The 20220-nt window shown below is 39.1% G+C and overlaps 1 protein-coding gene across 4 annotated transcripts in view; it reads left to right on the top strand.

Moving 5' to 3' along the window:
* The first annotated feature begins 328 nt into the window (after window positions 1-328).
* Window positions 329-20220, top strand: part of shc2 (SHC (Src homology 2 domain containing) transforming protein 2) — a 76130-nt gene continuing 56238 nt past the window's right edge. The window contains exons 1-3 of one of the 4 annotated variants that reach the window (XM_057840547.1): window positions 329-565; window positions 738-911; window positions 6318-6563. In XM_057840547.1, coding sequence (XP_057696530.1) covers window positions 897-911; window positions 6318-6563 — 261 coding nt within the window. In that variant the 5' untranslated portion in view covers window positions 329-565; window positions 738-896. Of the gene's footprint in view, window positions 912-4490; window positions 6564-20220 lie in introns of those variants that run through there. The other 3 variants (XM_057840548.1, XM_057840546.1, XM_057840544.1) reach the window with 3 other exon arrangements.

Genomic DNA, 20220 nt, shown 5'->3' with positions numbered 1-20220 from the left:
TATCAGACAACTATAATATAGAGTTTTTCTTTAATTTACTTGAATGTGTATGTACATTTCAGCACAATAAAGATTGTGCAGCCTGGTAGTGCTACTCCTCACTCTAGTTGTTTATCTGATCAATGTTGTGAGGTTAATAGGCCGCTAATGAGCACTGGTGTATTCACAGCCGGTTTTGTGCATGCGAAGTAACACAATGAGGAGGTGACTTATTAACACTTTGCATTCAGTGACGTCTGTTAACACACTTTAATTATAAAGGCAGTACATTTTATTGTTCTATTCTCTCACACAGGCAAAAAAAAAATAAGTGTCTTCACTCAACATCTATTGATTCCATCTGGTTTATTAGTAACTTCTTCCACACTGAGACAAACAAAGTTGTGATTGGCTGTTTTAAAGAGGGTGGTGCAGTGTTTGGGTCCTTGTGGTTTTTGTGAGTGCATATACTGTAGTGTTCTAATGTTGTCAAATAAAATTGGCCTATCCTTTAATCTCAAGGCTTATTTTTCCATACAAAGACATTAGGATCAAACTTTCTTTCCAGACTGTTTTACGCGAAAAGGTAAGATTAAGTACAATAAATAGAGTTTATGTAGTTGATTTTACTGACAGTTGGATTGCAATGACAATATTTCTATTTGATAAACGTTGTAATAAAACCACTTTTAAATGGATTTTTATCTGACAATATATTAACTCATTCAAAGCAACACGATGTAACTTTTATGTTTTAGTCGGTTTTAGCAACGCAGGTGGACAAAAGCGGTAGTGTTTTGTCTTAAGGAAGACTGCGTTTCCCATGAGGACCAGCGCACAGTGTCGTAAAATCCTGATCTACCCGTCACCAGCAGAAGAATTAAACGACATTTCTGTTTCCAGCAGCTGTGTGAAGGATGAATAGTAATGAGGTAATGAATCCAGTTGTGGCTAAACAGTCACATATGACGAAATGAAATGTCTGATTTTGTAGCAAATTCCCACTCCGACCCCCCACCCCACCCAAATTCGTCAGCTTTGACGAGTTCAGTTTGGGGGGGGGGGGGGGCACGCCAGCTAATGTTTATACTTGAGTGTTTTTTCTTATCCTGGTAGCCTCCCTTTTCCTTTTTTTGTCTCATCGGACAAAACTTTTTGTCTCTTTTGTTGCGCTGCCATCTTTGCAGAATTTGCGCAAAAGCGTCCGCATTGACTTTTTATAACGACCGTTTTTTACAATGAATGAGGGAAGGGGGAAGTGACATATGCCGTAAAGCAGTCAGCACATTTGTAGTTTTTTTGTGTGGCAGGGTTCCTGCCACCAGTGTTGTTTTTGGCAGCCATTTTAATTTTTGTCTTGTCTTTTGGAAAAAATTCTTAGTCATATTTTAGTCATTTTAAAATGTGTTCGTCTTCGTCTAGTTTTAGTCAACAAAAACTCAGACAAATTTCATGTAGTCTTAGTTGACAATTCTCAAAATGTTTTTGTCTATAAACTTCAAAGGTTTTAGTTCATGAATAATAAATAAAAGATTTCCAACAAACATGACAGACGAGCACAAAACATGTCTACAAGGACATCGCTATTTTCATGATGATAATACACACTCATCAAGAAAACAGCAAATTATTTGCAATTACTGAAACTAACCTGAACGCCACGAACTGTATGTAAAATGTTTTCCAAGAGTTTAAGAAGACAAGCCGCGTCACCGCGCTAAATGCTAACGCGAACGCTATGCTACCGCTACAAGTTAGTTTAGTGTGTGATGATCACTCAGCACAGACCTTTAAAAGCTAAAGCAACATGGCATAGCCAAGATATGAAAGCAAAACTTACCAAGCAGCACCTGACACATTTCACAAAAGGAGCCTGGAATGGGAACAGGCTTACTCTCCGGCCTGTGAGTAAGCCGCACGTCACATGAGAGACACAACCAAACACTGCTGTTTAGCGTGCTAACTACACATAAAATAAGAAAATATCACACATTGTGAATTCAAAACGGAAACTATGACAAATTTTCATCTAGTTCTTGTGTCGTCAGACAGCAACTGGCATCCATCCTGTTAGGTTTTAGTCTCCCAAGACACGTTTTCAGCTATCATTGTGACCTCATCGCCATGATTTTTTTTTTTTAGGGCTGTCAAACTATTAAAATTTTTAATCGAGTTAATTACAACTCAAAAATTAATTAATCGTAATTAATCGCAATTCAAACCATCTCTAAAATATGCCATATTTTTCTGTAAATTATTGTTGGAATGGAAAGATAAGACACAAGATGGATATATACATTCAACATACGGTACATAAGTACTGTATTTGTTTATTATAACAATAAATCAACAAGATGGCATTAACATTATTAACATTCTCTTATAGCCGTCAATGGATAGAAAGACTCGTAGTTCTTAAAAGATAAATGTTAGTACAAGTTATAGAAATTTATATTAAAACCCCTCTTAATGTTTTCGTTTTATTAAAATTTGTAAAATTTTCAATCAAGAAATAAACTAGTAGCTCGCTAATGTTGATGTCAATAATTACACCATGCTCACTCCCCAAACCCATAAAATCATTTGGACCCAAGCGCCAGCAGAGGGCGCTAAATACCAAAAACAAGTGACAAGCGGACATTACACTGCTGTCATTTTAATCTGTTTGAGCAGGGCATGTGCGTTAATTGTAGAGCTGAAACGAATACTCGAGCAACTCAAGTAACTCGAGTTTAAAAACTGATCCGAGTAATTTTATTCACCTCGAGTAATCGTTTATTTTGACGGCTCTAAGCATCATGTTTTGCTCGGACTACTTTTAATGCGGGACAACGCGCTGATGTCACGTGCGTAGAGGAAGGGAAAAAAAAAAAACTTACTGCAGCCGACAGCCGCTACAAATGACGCCAATGTTGCTAAATACTAGCCCGCACGATGCTATGTTGGTAGCAGGTAGCGTCTGATGATCCTCATAGAGATCGCATGTATGTTGAACTAGATGCGAAATGACAGACTCGGCCGCGTCTGGGCAGCGTTAGTAAACAGCCGCCATCTTAAAGCAGTAGAGCGCTAAGCGCTAATAAAGAGCGCTAAGCGCTAATAAATAAGATTAACGTTACTGTCACTAGCTCACGTAACGTTAGCCCTGCGGAGGGCTAGGTTTCTATTAATTATGACCACTTTCGATGCGTGGCTAACGTGTCTTACATACAGGCTTTAACATAACATAGCGTTGTGGAGTGATGAGGGTGTGAAATAAAAACTCAATAATGCTAACTATCAATTTTAGCTCAGTAGTCATTGCTGGATAAAACACCAAGTAGCACTGGTCCCTAACGTGCTCCAATACAGCCTGTATCATACATTTATTTTGAACACTGCAAAAACTCAAAATCCTATCAGGACTTACAGTTTAGACTAACTTAAAACTCAACTAGAACTTAAAAATGGCTTGACACAAATAGAAATTCAATTGAAACACGTGGGAAAAAATCCTACCTAACCTTTAAGTGATGTGTGTTTTCGAGCGTAACAGCATTTTTAGGTATATATTATATATATATATATATATGTATATATTAGGGCTGTCAAAATTATCGCGTTAACGCGCGGTAATTAATTTTTTAAATTAATCACGTTAAAATATTTGACGCAATTAACGCACATGTCCCCCTCAGACAGTATTCAGCCTTTTGGTAAGTTTTACAGCAAGGCTTTTTGTGCTGTCTAACAGCGAACTCTTGTGTCGCTTTGCGACATGGTTTATTGTTGTCTTGCCAGTTCAATATGGCTGCAGGACGTCTCGGGCTGACGCCTACGTTGTAATGTTGTGCTTATATGATCGTTGGACAAGATTTGTCCGTAAGTATGGTTGTTGTAAATAATGCACATATTATGTTAGTAAGCGAAATGTTATATTTTTTGTATGAGACGCTTTTTGTTTATGTTTTGTGAACCTGTATAGCGTGCTAAGCTAACGTTGTTGCTAATGCAATGCTTGTGTACTTTTTTTTTGTAGTTTTACGGCGGTCTAAAGAGGACAATGGTTTGAGGCCATTTTATTAATAAATCAGATGAAAGAGAAAGAAGTCTGATTATTATGGCATCGTTCACTAGCTGTCTAGCTTTGGAAAAAGTAGATGCTTCGGAGTGAGGACAGCATAAACAGATTTAAATGACAGTAGAGTGAAATGCCCACTACAGTCCTTATGTACCGTATGTTGAATGTATATATCCATCTTGTGTCTTATCTTTCCATTCCAACAATTTATTTTACAGAATATATATATAATTTACAGAAAAATATGGCATATTTTATAAATGGTTTGAATTGCGATTAATTACAATTAATTAATTAATTTTTAAGCTGTAATTAACTCGATTAAAAATTTGAATTGTTTGACAGCCCTAATATATATATATAAGATCTAAAGGTTTTTTTGAGTGAAAGCAGTGTATTAGTCTTTTTTTTTTTAATTCTAGTTACATCTGAGATGCAATTGTTGGCTGGTTTCAACAATATACATCGAAAATAAAGACATTGATTGACTGAAAATGGTTCAAGATTGGATGAATGTCTTCTTTTCTCATGTATATTTATAATTGCTCTTCACCTAAAAATATATTTGTTTTATCCGATTACTCGATTAATCAATAGAATTTTCAGTTGATTACTCGATTACTAAAATATTCGATAGCTGCAGCCCTAGTTAATTGCGTCAAATATTTTAACCTGATTAATTAAAAAAATAATTACAGCCCGTTAACGCGATAATTTTGACATCCCTAAAATTTTTAGTTCGAAATTTTCGTTATCTTCATCGTTAACGAAACCAACACTGTCTGCCACCCTCTTCAAAGTTAATTCGTGCCGGTGAAAGCAATACAGACCCCTTCAAAATATATTTTTAACTAATTGTTAATCGACATATCATCACAAATGTTCTGAAAATATTTTATAAAGGTTGAAAAGTTACTTAGTGTTACTTTAAAAGGTGCAATAAGGTAAATGAAATAAAAATGCTCTATAAGTGATCTAACTCATGAAAAATGAAATGTACAATAAGGGAAAGCCCAAATATGCCAAAAAAGTGTACTTGTGAGGGAATTCAATTTTTGGTTGATAATGCTTTTTTTTTTTTACATTTTATGTTCTAATTTTATTTCAAAAATGATCAAAAAACACTTTTGGGCCAGTAAGCGCCGGGAAACGTTCCAAACACCTGTCAGGACTCTTGGTTCAGTCCAAATATGCCAGAAAAGTGTACTTGTGGGTGATGTCAATTTTTGGTTCTTTCACACTGTTTTCAAAATTTCAACGGAAAGTAAGTATTTGATACAATAAAGTATGTCATGAGTGTGTGGGTGGACTTGCATGTGAGGGATTTGTGTGTGTTGTTGCGTGAGTGTATGTAAAGGTGTAAGAGTGTGTACATGTGTGTGTGACTAGGTGCAAAGGAGTGAGTGTGTGTTGTTATTAGTGTACCGTATATGCGTGTGTGTGTGTGGCAAAGAAACAGATGTGATTAGCTAATGCTGTCAAAGAGCATGGGCAGGGCGAAAAGAGCCAATGACATCATCCTCCGAGGGAGGGAGAGAGCATACAATGCAATACAAGTGAGTCGACCCAAGGCAGTGTGAGGAAGGAGGGCTGCTGTGCTGCTCACACACGCACACACACCAGCAAGGAGCTGCGCGACAACGGCATGGCATGAGTGCGGAACAGAATCAGTCCCAAGACTTCGACATAAGACTCCGCCTGGAACGTTCTTCTGTTTTCCCCCCTCCCTCCCCTCTCCCCCCTTTCCCTCCCCATCCCTATCACTTAGCTCCTTCAGGTGGATCCTCCGGGCATGCTCCTTAAGCCAAAGTATGACCGCTTTCGCAACGAGTCTGTGACTTCCTCCTCCGATGACCTGATGCAGAGCTTAGCCATGAGCGGCAAAGTCGTGGCCACGCCGGTGGTCCCCTCCTCGACCCCTGGCCTCCCCTTGCCTCCCCTGGACTCTAGCGCCAGGTCCTCCGGGGCTGCAGCTCTGGCTGACTCGCCCTGCCTGGACGGAGAGCAGGACAGCACCACCACCTTTTGCATGCTCATCCCCAAGATGCCGCAGTGGAAGTTCTCCAACTCCCTGCTCAGTCGAAGCCCCTCCAACTCCAGCTCAAGCTCAACCTCCAGCAAGGACTCGAGCAAAGCCGCCCACCAAGGGTCCCCTTCCTCCTCCTCTTCGTCAACGTCGCACAGGCACAGCGGGGTGCCCTCGACCGGCCCTGTGGCCAGTCTGGCTGCTGTGCTCAACTCCTGTGACCCGGTGTGTGTCACCCCGTGTTCTCTGCAGGCCATTCGAGGGCAGAGAGCTGCAGCGGTGCACTCTGGCCACGGATTCGGGGAGGTCACAGCGAGCCCGGTGGGGTCTGATTGCGGAGGCTCCAGATCTGGAATGAGTCGTAGGACCAGGGTGGAGGGCATGTGGCCCAACGGGGACGATTTCAGCCAGAAGGGCAGTTTCATCCACAAACCTTCCCAAGGATGGCTGCACCCGGACAAGAAGATGGCAGGACCAGGAGCCTCTTACATTGTCAGGGTGAGTCCAGCTGAAACAACCTCTTCACATAACCTTTCTCTAACTACCACAGCCCTTTGCTCTGTTTCCCCCTCTCAACCCGCACGGGAGTACAAAAGGTAACCTCACAGATTGGTGGTGTTCTAGGTTTTGTTCTTAGGCCCTTTGCAAACCGAGCTATAAGGCTGAACTGGATAATTTGGAATACTACAGTGTAGAGGTGTGCGAAATTTCCGATTCTTAGATAATTCGCGATTCGGCCGTGGAAGATTCAAGAACGATTCACAAACATCCAAATTCAGATTATTGAAATATGTCAAGTAAAGCGGAAGTAAAACACACTCAGCGCGCCGCGCGGTCTTCGGGACGCAATGAGGAACGGAGCGAGAGTAGCTAAACATCATGCTTGTCATTACCCGGTCCCTCGGGTAATGCCAATGCTCAACTCACGGCTCTAGCTCAACTCATGCCGCGAGATGAAAAAAAACAACAACATACCTGACTGCTGCCGAAAGCTGCAACAAAGTACGTCCACAATACATAATGTTAAGGTAGATATCATATTTATATAGGACTAGATGTAGAATAGACTCGGTGGCGATAGCAGCACATGTAGAGAAAGCTAGTAGACTTCCCTGCAAGGCTGTTGTAGCGAACCTTCCAAGCGAACCTAATTAACTTTTTATCTAAAATACTCCTAAATCTGTAAAATATTGACTTGAATCTATCTTTAAAATAGTTTTAAAACTTTTACATGTCGAAAGTAGACAAAAGGGAAATTATGGAATAACTGGAGCAATTTTAACAACTTTAAGGGTTGATTGACAACATTAAATTAATTGAATGTAGTTTAAAGCTGCTCAAACAGAATGGGGATTTGAGTATATTATTTATTGTTTTTAACTGTTAACTTGATACTGAAATAGTCGTTTATTTAAGCCTGCAAGGCTTTAAAAAAAAAATTTTTATTTTTATTTTTTACAGTTTTTGTAACTAATGTACAAAACACTAGCAGCCAATAGTGGGGGGGGTGTCTTTTGGAATTTCTCACATTTCTGCATAAAATCACCATCAAATGTGAGCTGATCATTGTCAAAATCACACAAATGAAAATACAGTGTCTGCGTTAAGTAAAACCACCCACACATTAATTGGTTTTCATATATTAATGAGGATAACATGCAAACAATCAGAAGCGGTAAAAATAAGTGAGGAAACCCTCCGCCTAAGGAGACTTAAAGAGCAATTGAAACCATTTTCTACTGAAAATTTTAAGTCAGGTGTGTGCCCAATCACTGATGAGCAGTGTTGTTAATAACGGCGTTACTAACGGCGTTATTTTTTTCAGTAGTGAGTAATCTAATTACTTTTCTCTTGGCAACGCCGTTACCGTTACTGAGGATGGAAAGGCGTGCGTTATTCTGCGTTACTATATTGGTTGAATGACACGAGGAAAGTCTGAAGGAGACGGACTCACCGAGACGACAGAGCAGAGCAGAAGTGGGGTGGAGGCAAATAAGTTGTGACACATAGCAAACGCGATGCTAGGTGGCTCCAATAATAACTGACTGTAGCCGATAGCCTACAAACTACGCCCACATGATATGGTAGATATGATAGACATAGTAGATATCACATATATATAGAACTAGATGCGAATGACAGACACGGCAGCATTAGCAACATGTACAGTATAGGAACTAGATGCGTTAGTAAACAGCCGCCATCTTAAAGCAGTAGACTTCTTATGAAGGCTCTGTTCTAGAGAACCTTCCTAGCGAACCTAAGTAACATTTTTATCTAAAATACTCCTAAATCAGCAAAATCTTGACTTGAATCTATCTTTAAATGATGAAACAGTTTTAAAACTTCCACAAGTCAAAAGTAGACAGAAGGGAAGTAATGCAATAATGGGAGCAATTTTAACAACTTTTAACGGTTGATTCAAGGTAAAGAATTGGGCTAGGGCCAATTGTCCCAAAAACCTTTTAAACTTCACATAGTGTTACCTGTGTTTTTTTGTTTTTTTTTGAGGGAAAAAAAACCCAAAACATGAAAATTATCACCAGTTACTTTGCCAAGTAACTAATTACGCTTACATTCAGGTAACTGAGTTGCTAACGCAATTACTTTTTGGGAGAAGTAATTTGTAACTATAATTAATTACTTTTTAAAAGTAAGATTAACAACACTGCTGATGAGTGATTTAAAGCTGCCCTGCTCACTATAAAACACACACCTGGTAAGAATTGTCTTGATGAGAAGCATTGTCTGATGTGCATCATGGCTCGGACAAAAGAGCTGTCTTATGACCTGCGATGTTGACCTGCTACTAGTTTATTTTTTGATTGAAAATTTTACAAATTTTATTCAAACGAAAACATTAAGAGGGGTTTTAATATAACATTTCTATAACTTGGACTAACATTGATCTTTTAAGAACTACAAGTCTTTCTATCCATGGATCGCTTTAACAGAATGTTAATAATGTTAATGCCATCTTGTTGATTTATTGTTTTAATAAACAAATACAGTACTTATGTACCGCATATTGAATGTATATATCCGTCTTGTGTCTTATCTTTCCATTCCAACAATAATTGACAGAAAAATATGGCATATTTTATAGATGGTTTGAATTGTGAATAATTACGATTAATTAATTAATTTTTAAGCTGTAATTAACTCTTTTTAATCGTTTGACAGCCCTAATTTTTGTTATAGTCATTGTTGACGAAAACAACACTGCTCCTAACTATAATTCCACAATTAATTAATCAGCTCTGATACAAAAAGTTTTTAAAAAATTGGGCTCCGAGGATCAATAGATACTGGCCCATGCTACATAGCTATCAAGTTTCAACACAATTGGTTCTCGGATGACAAGTGAGTAGGACTTCAAAGTTAGTATCTACAAGAACAAAAAAAAATAACGTGAGTTGCGACTTGACAGGCATTTATCCTGTATCAAAATGGCCATGATTTGACTTTGGGAGAGAGATGGCTTGCATACTACGGACAATTTATGGCATGGATATCCAAACTTTTTTCAATGAGGGTAGAGGGAAGCGTGGCTCTAGATCATCTCGAGTGAATGTAGCAAGCTTGTTGGTAATGTCTCAAACTTATATTAAGCTTATGTTGATTATTGTTTAGTGTAGCTCACTTCTGTATTGGCACATGGTGGACCTGCTTATCACTGACTGATTAGTTTAAAACAACAGTTTCCCCGGGAGTGTATCATTGGGTCAAAGAGGGTTAGTGAGGCTTTGATATTTTCTGTTGACAAAATTGTAGAAACTACTCAGCCTCTGGCTTTCATTAGTAGCTGAACTTTATTGCAAACTGCTGACATTAAATCGAAAGGACAAAGTGATGGCCATTCATCAACACATAAATAAGAGTCATAATTATCCAGCTTCATTGAAACAAGACAAGAAGGTAAATGATGTCATACCTGATCATCAAACACTACAAATGAAAAGTCAAAGTGTGTCTTCTAGTTTATTATTCAGAGCGTGAGGCTGGGCTTAGGAACACATCTTTCATCCAGATTGATGACTCTGCATCCGAGCACCTCCCGGCATGTGTTTAGCACGGTTGCCATGCGTCACACGATCAACAAAATGGTCAACACCTCTTCTAAATGTTCACTTTGATTGCCTCACTTTAACCTTGTGGGAGTGGCGCTCTGGATTGTTTACATTCTTGGGTAGAACACAGGATCTTTAAAACGCAGGTATTTTACATATGTTGTGAGAAGAATATTCTGGCACACCACCAAACAGAAATATCGCAAACATCTTTCGTGCCGGAATAGTAATGTCTTGTCCTTACTCCAAGGGCGTGGGTTTGGTCTCAACATTGGTAGGGACAATATAACAGCATAACCTGCAGGTACACTTTTTGCTTGGAACTGGACTTTGATATGACCAAACAGATTACCGAACAGGGTGCCAGGGCTACATTTCTCACCAATATGAACCTAATGAATTGATACGCTAAATGATTAATGCAAAATAAATCTGTATTGATTTATACCAACTTTCATGTGTATTGGTTCAGATGATAATCTGAGATATCCAAGGACCGATCTACATCTGAGGCATAGGAGACCACCGAACCAAACTACTCTCATGGAATTCTGACGTGTGATTTCTTTCAGATTTTTTTTCCATGTCAGTTCATGTTCACGTCAGTGTCCTCCTGAAGTGGGCCCAATCTTGGATAGCGCCGTTTTTGTTGTTGTTGTTTTTATTAATAAAGGGACTTGCACTCTGAAGTCACTGCGTTCCATTATTATAATGCACATAATGCAAACAAAGATCCAAATGAGGGACGGCTAGCTTGACTTTGTTTTTCTTTGTGGAGGATGGCCAGACTGCAGTAGTTTTGCAGGCTAGCATGTCCACACAGTTAAATGTTATGCTAACTCTGATGCTAGTCGGACTTTCTTTAGCAAAATTAGTAGTGCTTCCCCCACTTCCGCAACATTGATGTACTTTACATTAGTGGCCAGCTGCTGCTGGCCGAAAAAAAAACACTTCTAATATCCCTCCTTTTCGAGGGGGTGAAAGAGGCGGGTTGGGTCAAGTCCAGGAGTGGGTAGTAACACGTTATATTTACTCAGTTACATGTACTTGAGTAACTTTTTCAAGAAAAATGTCATTCTTAGAGTAGTTTTACCACACAATACTTTTTACTTTTACTTGAGTAGGTTTGTGAAGAAACACTACTCTTACTCCACTACTTTGGCCTACGCTAGTCGTTACATTTTTCGTCTTCCTTCTACATATTGACTTTATTATTGCCAGCGATGCCAACAGTGGCAGTCTCAGTTGCACCAATGACATCGAAACAACCACGACTCCATTATAGGAATCAGAGTTAATGATGTTTTTTTTCTCCGCTAGAGGGCACTCGCGCTCTTATTTTCATAATGTTGTTCTGGTCTGAATTGGAGGATTTTTTTTTCATTATTTTTGGCCTAATATGGTCATGTAATAGGTTATAATAATAATATAGTATAGTAACAACAGTTCATATCAAATTGTGCTGAGGAAGAAAATATACCATGATTTAAAAACAACATAAGCAGTTACTCACAATGTTACTCATTGAGTATTATTTTCAAAGAACGCTTTTTTTACTTGTATTTGCATTTTTTTATGACTACTTTTACTTGAGTAACATTATTGAGAAGCAACGCTACTCTTACTGTGAATTTTTTGGCTACTCTAATCAAATGTGTGTTTGAGACGATATGGCGATACAATGAATACCGATAAATTAGTCAGGAAATCATTCTACAATATACTACAAACAACTAATAAACAGAAAAACAAGTTTCTGCTGTGAATTGGAATGAGTTTATCACTAGTAGACGTCCAATCCATTTGAACTGGGAGGGTGGCAGCGAATGAACGTTCGTTCATCCCTCCCACTTCAAACAGATTGAACATCTATAGCCGTCAGTGGCAGCCAATGCCAGGCAATGAGGGCATTTTGGGCCATTTACCTCTTGATTTTCAGTTACTTCCTGGTGATTTTGGGGTATTTTACGGGTCACTTCCTGTTAATTTTGAGTTACAAAACAGGAAGTGACCTGGGAATCACCCAAATGAATAGGCAGTAAGCCTGTCGCAATATGCAATAATTCCATTTATCGCGCGATAAATAAAAATGAAGGCGGTAATTTTCCTGCTGCGGCAGACGTGCTGTTAAAAGTTAGGATTCCTCATTACCAACTGCGCAAAATGCATCTTCGTTCCAGGTTTCTTCAAAAACTATCGTTCCCATTATATCCTATTGTTCAACGCATACCGGCCGCGTCAGTGCTCCGGAGTGACTGTGGACCGTCTATGGCGCGCCGGTGTTGTTGATGTGTGGGCGCTCCCGTCAGGAGTGACATTTCACACGGGCCGGCTATTTTTCGGCACAACGCCGGATATTTACAACGAAGTCCGCCAAAACATTGTTACCGATTTGGCTGCTACGAACAACCTCGCTTTGACAACGAACAGCTGAATGAAATTAAGAGCGCTGTGCTTCAAACTCGTCCCGTTTATGAAAGTCGATTGTCATATGCTAGGGTGACCAAACGTCATCTTTTGCCCGGTCCTACTTTCACGTAGTGTCCTCGTGGTCCGGGCGGTTTTTATAAATTCATGAAAATGTCCGTTTTTTATGATTTTTCACGGTACCAATTTGAAGAGAATCCCTCCGACCGCTGGGTGGCAGCAGTTGACATGGCTCCTACGAGAATGGAGGGAAGTAGTAGTTCTTGTTTTTGTTGGCAGTTTACCCCTGTCATGAGGCATAACCGCCATCTACTGGGTTGACGATTTGGCCACAATGCCTGAAGTTTTTTTTTTTTTAATGATAAATACGTATATAATGGCAACTGTTGACTTCTGTCGGAGCTTTGACTGTAAAATCCCGTTTGGTGTCGCATCGGCACGCTGCCGATGATTGTAAACTTTTATAGCAAAGTTTGATTTTTGCCTCAGCTAGCTATCAGCAAGCTAAACCGCGCTAGGCATTATGGGAAACGTAGTTTTGAACTGCTACGTTTGGAAACATGCTGATTGAACAGTTTGTCAGTTTATTTCGGTTTTTGTTTATGTGCAATCCAGAACATTGAATGAGAACATCAATTGAATGGGAATAACAATTTGTCAAGGACAATTGTCATGATAGTAATTTATAAAAATCTTTAGTTGGCACATAGCCTACTGTGTGTATGTGTATTGACTGGACTACATTTCTATGGGTCTGCATTATATATATATATATATATATATATATATATATATATATATATATATATATATATATATATATATATATATATATATTTTTTTTTTTAAAGTCATTATTTATTTTTTTTCAAACGGCATTTTTCCATCCAGAGTGAGGGGGCACACTTTAAATATATTAAAGTGATATAGGGATCTTTGAGTGAACTTCGAGTAAAATTCAAGTATCTTGAGGCCGGGCTGAGGCCTTTTTTAGAAATCAAAATATGGTCACCCTATCATATGCTGGTTTTGTGTAGTAATGAGCAGACGTGACTTCAGCGCCGCTTGCTAACTTTTTAATGCGCGCACACACTAGATATTATGAAATGGCAAACTAGATGTGCTACGTCCCATGCCATTGGCTACGTGAGCCCAGAGTGATTATGGGACACGTAGTCCATATACTACATCGATGAATTATAAACTGTCATGACTGAATGGAAGTTAAGAAGGCCAAATCAATCCATACCAGTGACTATAGATAATGTTGCAAATATTGTTAATTTAATGTTGCAAATATTGTTAATTCAGTGCGTGACACAGATGGATTCGGACCACAAATAGGATGTCTTGTTCATGTAGTAAACCTAGCTGCAAAGAGAGCTGTAGCAATCAACATTGTGCCCTGCCTCGCTTTACAAACAGTAAAGATTGTTTTCAGCACTTTTATACAAAATATTTTCAGATCAGTAAGAAGTAAGCACATATGGCAATTTAATTTTTGCCCATTAGCAAAAAAAAAAAAAAAAAAAAAAAAAGAAAAAATATAATTGTTATTTTTTTACAGAGCATTAAATGTATTGAATCGGATCGAAAATCGTGTCCCCTGTATCAAAAATCGTACCGAAATGACTTAACTGTATCGTTGCATCCCTATGGAACACCATTGCAGAAGCTATGACGGGAAAAGTTTTCATTTGCCTAAATGCTTAAGTTATTAAGTGCAATTTAAATTTTTTTTTTAAAAAATTAAACACATTTATTCTGTGTTTCTGTGCGGTATCAATATTGTTGTTTTTTACTTAAGAGGCATAGTCTATTGTTTTTAGTTGTGATTTCTTAAACAGTATTTTTGAATTTAAGAGTAAATATCGCGTTTAAATAGGTGTACTTGATCTATTAATATATACTGTATTCTCACTGTGTTATTGTAAATTGGTTAAAAAAAAATTTGGGGGGGGGGGCGCAATAATATTGCATATCGCAATAATTTATGAGAATCATTATCGCACACTAAAATTTGTTATCGCGACAGGCCTAATAGGCAGTGACTCAAACTCAACAGGAAATGACCTGTAAATGCCCTAAAATGAACAGCAAGTGACCTGTAAATGCCCTGAAAATCGGACAGAATGACTGAACGCTCTTGTTTTGAATGAACGAACATTCCCAGTATAGCAAATTGTTGGTTCATTTTTATTTATTAGCATGCAAACAATGACATAAGGGTTGAAAAATAAGTAAGTGAACCCTCGGCCTAAGGAGACTTAAAGAGCAATTGAAACCATTTTTTACCGAACATTTTAAGTCAGGTGTGTGCCCAATCACTGATGAGTGGTTTAAAGCTGCCCTGCCCACTATAAAACACACACCTGGTAAGAATTGTCTTGATGAGAAGCATTGTCTGATGTTCATCATGGCTCGATCAAAGGAGCTTTCTGAAGACCTGCGATGAAGGAATGTTAAATTGTAAAAAGCTGAGAAAGGATACAAAACCATCTCTAAAAGTCTGGATGTTCATCAATCGACATTCAAAGAAGTTGTCTATAAATGGAGGAAGTTTAGCACTGTTGCTTCTCTCCCAAGGAGTGGCCGTCCACCAAAGATGACGCCAAGAGTTCAGCACAGAATACTCAGAGAGGTAAAAAAGAACCCTAGAGTGTCTGCCAAAGACTTACAGAAATCACTGGCACAGTCCAATAGCTCTGTGTACACATCAACTGTTATGTACTCTGGTCTTATGTTGACTACCTTTCTGCGTTTAATTTCTTTCTAAGATTGTACATTGTTCATCCATCCACAGGATGTCGCTGTTGTAACTCTGACTTTGCAGTTTTTCTTTGGTATTGCTGTGTGCGCTTGGCTTCCCCTAGTGGCGACTTGCTGTAAACAGCAGGCAGAAAGAACTTTTATTTCAGTTGGAAAAGAGGCCTTGAGGTGTTAAGACGTTGCACACCTCTTCTGCATCATACATCGTTGGGAACCCTTGACAAAACAAAATCTGTAAGTTTGTACGTTTTAACAATGGGTTAGATGTAATTTTGGTGTGTCTATTTTGTTGTTATTTATGTGGCGCGAACCCACACGTTTTTGTGCTAAGCTAAAGTAGCCAATTCATTTCATTTGCTCATAATGGAGCCAGTTTTCTGTTATTTACTTCAGCACATATTGTTGTATAGAACAATTTATTTTGTGTCTAACATTGGTGTTTTATGCATGTTTCAGTTTTACCACGCACACACACGTTCACACAAAGAAATAAATGAGAGGAAGGAGTTTGGGCCTCCATTTTTCTTTGTCGGTTTAGCTCGCTGCCGAAGTCGAGTAGCCATACGCTCAACTGAGGGCAGAAGATCAACTATATGTAAAATAATGGCCAAGAATAGTGTTCATGGGAGAACTCCACGGAGAAAGCCACTACTGTCTAAAAAAAAAAACATTGTTGCTCATTTAATGTTAACAAAAAGGCACTTGGACACTCCACAGAACTTTTGGCAAAATATTTTGTGGAGTGATGAAACCAAAGTTCAATTGTTTGTTTCTACTTCTTCTTCACGATGCGACGTCATGGTCTAAAAATAGCCTGCGTGCGTACACTATTGCAATCATTTTCTAGGAGAATCTCAGCATTATCTGACAGAATTGCAGGGGTGCCAATACTTTAGGCCTGCCGTGTATAACATAGGCAAACCAACACAGCAGGGAACAAACAACAAAATCCAAAACAAAACACAGACTCCTTATTTAATTTTGCGAGGTTAACTGAATTGGAATTGGATGACTTCCTGTGGCACACCTGATGATCTCTAACATGGGATAGGTTTGGGACTCATTTCCTTTCATAGCAACCCAGGGAAAATACACCAGTGTGAAAGCTTTATCCTGCCTCTCCGCAGCCCACTTGCCTCTGGCCACCCGCACCGTTGCTCTCCTCCCCCCACATAACGACACGACTCTCGACGAGACCGTGAGACTGACTGGGGATGGAGGGGCGTGCCCCCTAATGGCATTACCCAGGCACCATTCATTCCTATATTCAATTACATTTAATCACAGTCACTGGCGTCATGTGATGTCCAAGAGGGGGTTGCAGTGTTCCATCTGCCATCAGTGTGATAGTCCTCCCCTGTATTTGAGGGATGCTGTTTTAGGTGCAAACCACATGTAGATCTATGCACCCAGGGATATCCGCTGCATGTGTTAGTGTCAAAGTGACATCTTATTTCTGCCGTGTTGGCGATTTAATATGAGCGTACGCTCTGGCTCACTTACACCCAAAAAGGACACACCCATACACTACACCTGCATTTCACTAAAGTGAGGTTTTCACGTGACTAGTCTCAATGCAGTGCACTGCAGCGATATGAGCTGCAGAACTCATTTTATTCATGTAGCTGTAATGTGTCAAAGAACACAGCTTCACAATGAACACCGTAATGGCAGACTGCCAAATAGAGACGTCTGCCTAGGATGAACGATCCTGATCATATCCGCTCACGCTCAACATGACTGAATGATCTACGATTGCACTCAAATCTGTAATCTTGAAAGGGCATTAGGGCGGAAGAGAAAAGGGTAGGAAATGAGAATGCAAGAATACAACCATGTGTTTCTATGAATAAAGTTTATTTTTGATAGGTTCATATTTAAATTGAAAAGTTAATTTTAATTAATTTTAAAAAAGTTAATTTTCGAATTGCCAATTTTTTCAAGCAAAAATGTTTTTCAATATTTGCTTTCAAGAAAAAAAGTTTTAATGACAATATGGAAGACACGCATATACGGTTATACCTAATTTTTCGCGGTTAATAAGGACCAGAACTGGTGTTACCTTTCATGGTTTTTTTTGGTCATTTTTTCAAAAAACATAGTAACCTTTGCTATGTTTGGAAGTCACTTAATGTTGTGAATCAACTGTTAAAGTTGTTAAAATTGCTCCCGTTTTTGCATTAGTTCCTTTCTACTTTCGACATGTGAAAGTTTTAAAACGGTTTCAATTAAAGATAGATTCATGTCAAGATTTTGCCGATTTAGGAGTATTTTTGATAAAAAGTTACTTAGGTTCGCTAGGAAGGTTCACTATAACAGAGCCTTTCTGAGAAGCCTACTGCTTTAAAATTGCGGCTGTTTACTAACGCCGCCGTCTGTCATTTCGCATGTACCAGTGATACCTCAGCTCACGAACGCTTAAGCTCACGAACTTTTCGCCTCAAGAACATTAAATTCGCGAGCATATAGTCTCTGCTGACCAGAGGTTGCGCTAGACATTTTCGTTGTCTGTCATTTTGACTGACAGGGTCATAAAAATCCGGTCATAATCTATTTTTACCCGTCACTTAAATTTTTAAAATGATAATGATGACATATTCCATAGTATTTAGTTTTCATTCATTTTTCATTAATATTGTAACGCTTGCTTGGCGGCCAAAAATTAGACACGGAAGTCGTATTTTTCTCCCTCTTTTTACTCTGCTTACCGCCAAAAAACACCAACAAAACAACAACTCCACCCCCAAAGAAAGAGGCAACTATATAGACCCCAATCACCAACGTCACACAATGATCTTAATTGTGGTTGTCATCCCAAAATCTTCTAAATATATATTAAATGCATCTTACCAGATATAAAATGACTACTACATAGTCTGTGGTGATTTCTTGTCGAATTACAGCAGTCCATCTCGCTCTCCTCTTCGGGTCTCTCAGAATACGGTGGAACTTCAAGTCTCTCCGTCTATCTTATCTGTTACTGCAACCAACCGCCACACACGTGTAACCCCCGATTCGAGATGACGGGGTTCTGTTGTGAATGCAATTGTATTTGGGCAGAGAACTAGGTTCTCGGAGATTACAATAAGGAAAATAATGTTTGGTAACTGAAATAACTGGAGTCGAGATGAGTAACAAAATAATTATATTAATACAAAAACTATTTACAATTTCAGCCGGCAATATATACACAATATATACAATAAAATAAACAAAAATTCAAACCAGACAGTCCGTCTAAATTCAAATCAGCTGGTTTCCGGGCATTAGCTCGCCATCTTCATCTGTTGGAAAAGTCTTTATCCAGAGTCTTTATCCAGTTTCGAATTCTTCATCCACATCCAATGAAAGGAATGAAAGGAGGAAACAAAAAACCCAGCCTGCATAACAATAATTAAATGATTGTATACAGCCTTTTATCAATAATTTAATCTCTTCAATAGCTATAGCTTTTTTCTCTTTGTCTAAATATTACATTGTACCAGTAATATTCACATATTTCAAAAATATCCAAATCAAAGTTAATGCTTATGCATCTGCCATTCAAATGCAACATAACATCATCATCTTAATCAATACATTACAGTGGTTACATCATTCGTTGCTATAACATAACACAACAATCAATTTTTCATTGAATCTGAAGATTTCCCCTCATTGCTAACGTTGGAGTCGCGCTAGCTTAGCGTTAGCATTTCGCTAGCTTCGTGTTAGCGTCGCGATTAGCATTAGCATTTAGCTAACTTCGCGCCTAGCATTTAGCCAACTTAGTGAGAACAAAACAACTCACCAAGACGAAGTTTTGGTTCTAATGTGAACTTGGGTGGATGCAGGCTCCAATCCTCCGGTTCACATACACTACAAGTTCAAAATAATATTTTCAAATCAGCAATATTGAATGTCTGCACCATTTTCCCTTCATTTTGTCAACACTCACCGAGGAAATGTAATTTCCTTCTTATAAGTTTCTTCAAACGGCTTTATTTCAGCATTGAGTAAATTATTTTATTTCAACAAGGCTGACTTATTGGCTCCAAGCGCCGAGGAAGTTCACTGCGTCCTTCCTCACTGGCATCCAAGCGGAAAAGAACGGAAAATAAAGAACCTTCAAGACGATGTCTCGAGAGGGCGGGATCATGTTAATCGGACCAATTAAAAAACTATTATCCTCACATGTGAACTCACAGGAGGAAGTAAAGCGTAAAACAACAACAACTATTTCCTTTTACAAAATAGTTGCGATTTCAAAATAAAATGGCTTCATAATTTCTGTACTGGGTTACACACGCCTTCACCATTTTGATTATTAATGTTAACGAGCAGAAAAACACGCCATAATAGGAGGAATTTACGAAGCGCTAATGCGAGTAGATGGACAACATGGCGCGGGCGCGTGGCTGTGACGTCACGTGAGTAGGGTCTATACACAGGCGGCAATCTAGTCCACCAATTGGATGACGCGCTGGCGCACCGGGTGCACCAATAAGAACCTCGCGTTGATGTGTCAATCACGATGCCGCCGCCAGACCCCGGTGACGCTACAATATTCTGACTGAATAGCCAACGATGTCGTGCATTAAGAGAGACAATAGCTAATTAATATGCTCACTCACCACCCTGTGGTCTGGGGTGTGAATTGCAACCTGTCAAAATGACGGACGGACTTTTTCCGTCACCGTTTTAAAAAACCGGTCAACGACGGAAAATATTTGGTTAACGCGACCCCTGCTGCTGACGAACTAGTTTTCGGCGGACGAACCAAACCACGCGGTCGAACAGCGCCACGGTGGCGGCCACGAGAAGCTGACGCACGCTCACGGCGTCCCAGTTCGTCCCCTCCCTTTCGTTGAGTGCGGACGTGGTTTGTGTTTGATAGACATTTTGGACCA

This window comes from Corythoichthys intestinalis, chromosome 7 (genome assembly GCF_030265065.1).
Source record: "Corythoichthys intestinalis isolate RoL2023-P3 chromosome 7, ASM3026506v1, whole genome shotgun sequence".
Taxonomy (NCBI): domain Eukaryota; kingdom Metazoa; phylum Chordata; class Actinopteri; order Syngnathiformes; family Syngnathidae; genus Corythoichthys; species Corythoichthys intestinalis.
Note: the sequence above shows the minus strand (reverse complement) of the source record. Positions and strands in the feature narration are given on the sequence as shown.